This window comes from Cnephaeus nilssonii, assembly GCF_951640355.1.
Source record: "Cnephaeus nilssonii genome assembly, chromosome: 19".
NCBI lineage: Eukaryota > Metazoa > Chordata > Mammalia > Chiroptera > Vespertilionidae > Cnephaeus > Cnephaeus nilssonii.
Genome location: NC_137090.1, coordinates 14718997 through 14724882, shown reverse-complemented (window position 1 = coordinate 14724882; position 5886 = coordinate 14718997). Strand labels below are relative to the sequence as shown.

Here is a 5886-nt window from a genome sequence, read left to right as displayed (position 1 = left end):
CACGAGTGGGATCCTGCCTGGCCGCCTGTTCTCCACCCGCCTCCAACCCTGTTTCCACAGAGGCAGAGAGTCAAAAGGAGAGGGGAGGGCTGTAAATATTCAGTTGAGACCTTCAGCCCTGGGCACCATCCCCACCTCGGCCATCCGAGAGGTCTTCTGTGGCGCTGTGGCTACCTTCAGTGAAACCTTGTCTTTAACCTACTGGACAGAGATGCACCCAGCCTCCTGTTTCCTAAACTGGTTAGTCCAGGAGCTGGAGAGAAGAGCAGTTTTTTTGGCCAAGAGGGGAAATAAGAACCTCTACTCCATTTGGGAGCCCAGAGGACAGAGACACTGGCTCCAGAAGGCACTGCCAGAAACAAATTTATTTATACAAGGACACACAATGTTATGGGTTACAGAATACTTAACTGAAAACCATATCCAGGAGACAAAGCAAGGAGTGGGTTTACATGAGAACCAGACCAGCCACTGGAAGATGGGAGGTAAGGGGTCCAGAGCTGGGGCTCAGCACGGGGAGGCCTGACACACTGAGCCCAGCCCAGCCCCCAGCCCCCAGGAGGATCTAGGACACACTAACAACACGTAAGACAAGTGCACAATGAACTGATGGTGGTGGGACTCCTGCCCCTCCCCTGGCTCCCTCACCCTGCTCAGGCCCCATCAGGGTAATATGTAAACAGATGGGTGGGGCCCAAGGATGGGAAGAAGAAAGTGTATGTGGTACTGGGAAGGAGAGAGGAAGACTCAGCCCCCTGGGAGCCACTTCCCATCTTTGGTTTCCTACAGGCTGGACAGCATTCCCTAGAAGCCTTGTGGGCCCCCAGCCCCAGAAATGGGACTAGGCTGGGCTTCTGGGAAAGAGAGAGGGCGGCACCCCCTCCTGATCTTAGCTTCCAGCAAAGGAAGCCCAGGAGGAATGGAAGCTCCAGCTGAGGGCAGACTTCTATGTTTCTGGGTTCTGGCCTCGACCCTTCTAGAGCCCCCATTCTCACCATCCCCAGGGTTCAAAGCAAAAGGTCCCAGGAGAGAGGTGGGCCACTCTGCTTGCAGCATGCTGGATGACTGGGGAAATCTGGTCCTGAACTCAAGGGCACTCTCACCAGCTTACAGCGCCCCCTGCAGGGACCATCTCCTTCCCCTCCCCAGTCTGTGTCAGCAGAGAGGCAGGAAGGCCAACAGAGTAAGCTGGAAAGCAGGCCTGGAGCTGAGGCTCCTCCAGGCCCCTCATAACCCAGGAGTCCAGCCCCATCCCTCCCACCCACTCCAGCCCCTGGAAGGGGAAATAGCCCCTAAGGAATGTAAAGCAGGACAGCCCTGCCCACAGACTTCAGGCCCACATCCCAGGCACAAGCCTTCCCTTTGGTGCTGAGGCCAGGAGGAAGGCGGAGGAGAAAGAAGTCTGCAGAGATGGCGAGGACAACAGAGTGGGGAAAAGGGTGGGGAATCGTTGGGCAGGAGCCCACCTCCCCTCCACTCTACATCCTTGACGGTAGAGAGACCCTTCAGGACCTCCCAAAGCCAGAGAGGAGGAGGGTGAAATTAAGGCATTTCCCCCCAAGTCAGCTGAAACCAAGGCACCAAACTTCCTGTTCCGTCCTCACTCAGGGAGACTCCAGAAACAAAAGGTACTGTCTGGCCCCCTACCCACCTTGAGCTGGCCCAGGCTCCAAGGGGGGAAAGGATAGAATTTGGGAAAGGGTGTGAGATACAATATGGGGAGAGGCTGCAAAAGGTAGCCCCATATCCTACAGAGGAAGCAAACTTTTAGAGCTGAGATGTGGGCCACAGGGGAAGGGGCCTGAGACAGCTTAGAGGAGCAGGAGGGGCGAGGCTGAGAGACCCACACGGCACACGTCATTGAATGTGTGACTTTTTGTTTTTAATAGAAAAAATAAACAAAATCACAATGATGAAGCCCAGAGGATGGGGCCGGGGCGTCATAGGGCAGGCTCCTGCTCCATAGGTTCCTCTGCTGGCCTGTGGGGACAAGCACATGGAGGGGCATTGAGTGGGGTCCTCAGCGTAGGCGAGGGCAGAGAGGTGGGCGGAACCTCACCTGGGGCTGTGCTCCCTGGCTGCAGCAGCCTGGGCCTGCTCGGCCCCCACTGACAGCAAGGCCATGGCGCTCACAGTCTCGGCCTCCTCCGTCTCACCTGCCTGGGCCTCCCGCAGGGAACGACCCAGACCAGCAGCAAACCTCTGCACACAACTCCAGTGTTTGCCTGTGGATGAGAGACGAGCAGGGGATCAGGGAGGGCGAAAACCACCATATGCATTTGTTCATCCCCAGCCCTGGCACACCCCTAAGCTCCGCCCCTCTGGTAAGGTCTGAGCCCCTCCACCTGTCCCCACATACTCTGGATCTCGATGACTTTCTCTAGCGTGGCCACTGCGTTGATGTTGGGCTTTTGCTGTAAGACTGTCTCATCCAAGGGCTGTAGCTGGCAGCAGAAAGAAGAGAAGGCTTAGGGTGGGGAATGGGTGGTGGTGCCTGACGTTCTAACCACCCCATTCAGCCTCAGACATCTCTCATGATAGGGGGAGCCCCTACTCAGAAAGCTCTCCTGGCCTCTAGCTGTCCTGAGGACCCAGGAAAACCTTCCCAAGGGCCCTCGGTACTGCCTGACCCAGGAAGGGGCCCTTCCTCCCAGCCTCTCAGACCCTGGCCTACTGGCCCACATCCCCCAGCCCCTCCCTTCACCCCTCACCTCCACGCTGAGCAGAGCCGAGACACAGGCCTCAGAGGCATCACAGATGGCGGTCAAGTCGTGGCCTCCCTCCAGGGCCAGCACCACCCGGCCCCCTGCCAACGTCATCAGCTGCCTGGTCAAGTGGCCAAAACCTTTAGGGATGAGTGACGAGAGATGAAATGGTAAAAAATAAAATAAAAAAAACAAGAGAAGGTAAGAAAGGAGAGAAATAGAAACAAGAGGTGGGACAAACAGCACAAAATAAGATGGTAGACTTAAACTCAAACGTGTGTATCTATCCATAATAAAATTTAATGTCAATGGACTAAATGCTCCATTAAAGACAAAACCTAACAGACAAGCTTTAGAAATGCAATTAGATGTCTTTTAAAGAACACCACTGACACAGGATGGATCAACAAGCTCCAAGCCTAGGACTCCGGGAGGAGACACACCCTCTGCTATCCCCCCCCACCTCCCTCCTTGCTTGCCTCTCAAGGCCAGGATTGGCAGAGGGAGACTAGGGGGCACTGCCAGGATTATTGCAAGTCTTGGACTTGCCCCAGCTCTCCTCCCAACGGTGCAGCATCAGTCTATACTGCTCCACACCCCCACCTGACCCCATCCTTACTGTTCCACAGCCTCCCTTAACCCCCCAGCAGGCTCACATCTGGCGGTGACAGAGTAGCCACCCAGCGGAGACAGGTGTCCCTCAACAGCATCAAACCCGGCGGAGACTAGGACCATGTCAGGTGAGAACTCGTGGGCAATGGGCATCACCACTGTCCTGCAAAGGGAGGGCCCAAGCTGACCCTGGCAGGAGGCTGAGCCAGGCCTCGCCCCACTGTGCCCCCCAAGACAACCCCCTCCACCTACACCAAACTGAGTGTCTCTACCCTCCCACGGCAGGGCCCGGGGGCTCCCACCCCTCCCTTGGCCCTTCTCAGTCTTCACCTGAAGGCTGTTAGGTATTCCACGTCTCCGATGGGGGGGTCCACACCTCCCGTCCATGCCACGTTCACATTGTACCCCATGCCCGGCCCTCCGCCAACCTGGCAGCACGGTGGGGGAGGGGTTATTCTCACTGCCTAGGGATCCCAGAAGTTGCCCCCACCCTCAGCCCTACCTCCAGCCCTCACTCCACTGACCTCTGCTCTGCATGGAAGGGCAGTTGGCCGGTGTGGTCCTCCCACTAGGAGCCCAGACTCCCCAGGTACCAGCACCACCAAGGGCCTCCAGGACTCCCTGCCAGGTCCCATTCTGCTGCCTCCCTAAGGGGCCCCACATCTGAACCCAGGAGCTGTACCTCTTCAGGAGCCCCGGAGCCGGGAAAGAAGTTCCCGTTGTCGTAGCGATGCAGGGAGATGTAGAGCACGGAGGGGTCATTGTAGAAAGCTTGCTGGGTGCCATTGCCATGGTGAATGTCCTGTGGGGAGGAGTGAAAGCATCAGGAAAATGGCCCAGGCTCTAGCCCAAAGGTAAAAATTCCACTTGTCACCCCCCCCCCCCCAATATGGTGAAGCCTGGGGTACAACCCACCACTAGCTACAGGGCATCTGTGTTCTGTTCACAACAGTATCACCCTATGCTTCTCTAACCAGGAGCAGGGTAGATGCAAAGCCATGAAGCGAATGTGGCTACTCTCCCCAGGGCCCATTCTATACAACAGTGTGGAGGGCAACGTTAAGGCTAGTAAGCCTTGGAAAACAAATAGATATAGCCCAACCGCATGGCTCAGTGGTTGAGCATCGACCTGTGAACCAGGTCACGGTCCGATTCCCGGTCAGGGCACATGCCCGGGTTGCAGGCTGGATCCCCAGGGGCGGGGGGGGGGGGGGGGGGGGGGGAGCAGGAGCAGCCAATCAAATGATTCTCTCATCATTGATGTTTCTATCTCTCTCTCCCTTCCTCTCTGAAATCAATAAAAATATATATTTTTAAAAAACACAGATACATTCTGAAGAAAAATCCAACATTAACATTAATTTTTAAGCCAAAGTTGGTCTTCAAAGAGCTTTCACCCTTGATGAGGATTGCTCATGGCTACTTCCCCAGCTCACAGGGAGTGGTGGGTGCCTTTCCCTCTGCCAAGAGAGACAGGGTTTGAGAAGCACTGTGCAGGAGCAAGAGTACAAGTGTTGGGGCCAAAAGGCCTGATTTGAAAGCCAGTGCCAACATCCCAAACTAAGCGGCCTTGGTTGGGTAAGTCACCCAACAGCTCAGTGTCTCCATATATAGAAACGGACATCCTAATTCTTCCTTCCTACATAAGGTGGCGTAAGTACACTGTGTCGTGATATTACGATGGTATTGGTCTCTACTGTTCAAAGTAGGAAGTCCTTTCAGTTACTTGAAGGGGGCCAAGATGGACCAGGGGCTAAAACCACTTTCGAGTCTCCTAGTGAGGAGGGAGTCCCAAGGAAATGGAGGGCTGGGCTAATGCTCCAGAAGGACGTAAAGTAAGCCATCAGGCCCAGCTCCAGCGTGGGCACCTGAGGAAGAGGAGGCAGGGTTGGGTGGGGGCTTCCTGAAGGTTGACCCTGGCCCCAGCAGCTCACTGCTTACCCAGTCCACGATGAGAACCTTGCCCACATTCAGCTTCTGCTGCAAGAGTTTGGTTGTGATGGCTACGGAGTTGAAGAAGCAGAATCCCCTGAGGGAAGGGGGAGAAAGGGCGGGGAGGTCAGCTTTAGCAGTGGTTTGCTCCATGAGCAGGATACATGCATCACCTCGCTGAGAGGGAAAGAGGGTGAGGACTGCGGGTCTAGTGCAGGGCTGGGGTGGCACTCACATGGCTGTGGATTCCTCAGCATGGTGTCCTGGGGGCCGGATGATGGCAAATCCATTCTGAAAAGTTGCAGACAGAGGGACAGAGATAAGAGACAGATAGGCAGGCAAGGTGGCCACAGAGGGGTGGACACAGAAGGACAGAAACATAAGCCAAGCAGGGAAGAAAACAGATCAGAAACATGTATCATACACACCTGTGGCCAGCTGTGGGCCACATGGGCAGACAGGCAGACCATCCCAGGTCATGAGATGCCCATGAGAGCACCAGACACTAGTGCCACTTTGTTGGTCCCTCTTTACCCCTCATCCCCCAGCTGGCCTTAGAACTGTCACCTCCTCCCAACTCTGGCACCTGAAAGTTGAAGTTGCAAAGGACCATGCCTTACTGAAGGGAAAGCTAAGG

At 55.6% G+C, this 5886-nt stretch overlaps 1 protein-coding gene across 4 annotated transcripts in view; it reads right to left on the bottom strand.

Annotated features, from left to right (window-relative positions):
* Nucleotides 1-195: 195 nt before the first annotated feature.
* The window catches only part of HDAC5 (histone deacetylase 5), a 35881-nt gene continuing 30190 nt past the window's right edge, over nt 196-5886 (bottom strand). For 2 of the 4 annotated variants that reach the window (XM_079797678.1, XM_079797681.1), the window contains exons 17-25: nt 5485-5540; nt 5259-5346; nt 4000-4119; nt 3648-3745; nt 3362-3480; nt 2712-2845; nt 2360-2444; nt 2060-2225; nt 196-1980 (exon numbers count right to left, since the gene is read on the bottom strand). In XM_079797678.1, coding sequence (XP_079653804.1) covers nt 1941-1980; nt 2060-2225; nt 2360-2444; nt 2712-2845; nt 3362-3480; nt 3648-3745; nt 4000-4119; nt 5259-5346; nt 5485-5540 — 906 coding nt within the window. In that variant the 3' untranslated portion in view covers nt 196-1940. The remainder of the gene's footprint in view (nt 1981-2059; nt 2226-2359; nt 2445-2711; nt 2846-3361; nt 3481-3647; nt 3746-3999; nt 4120-5258; nt 5347-5484; nt 5541-5886) is intronic. The other 2 variants (XM_079797679.1, XM_079797680.1) reach the window with 1 other exon arrangement.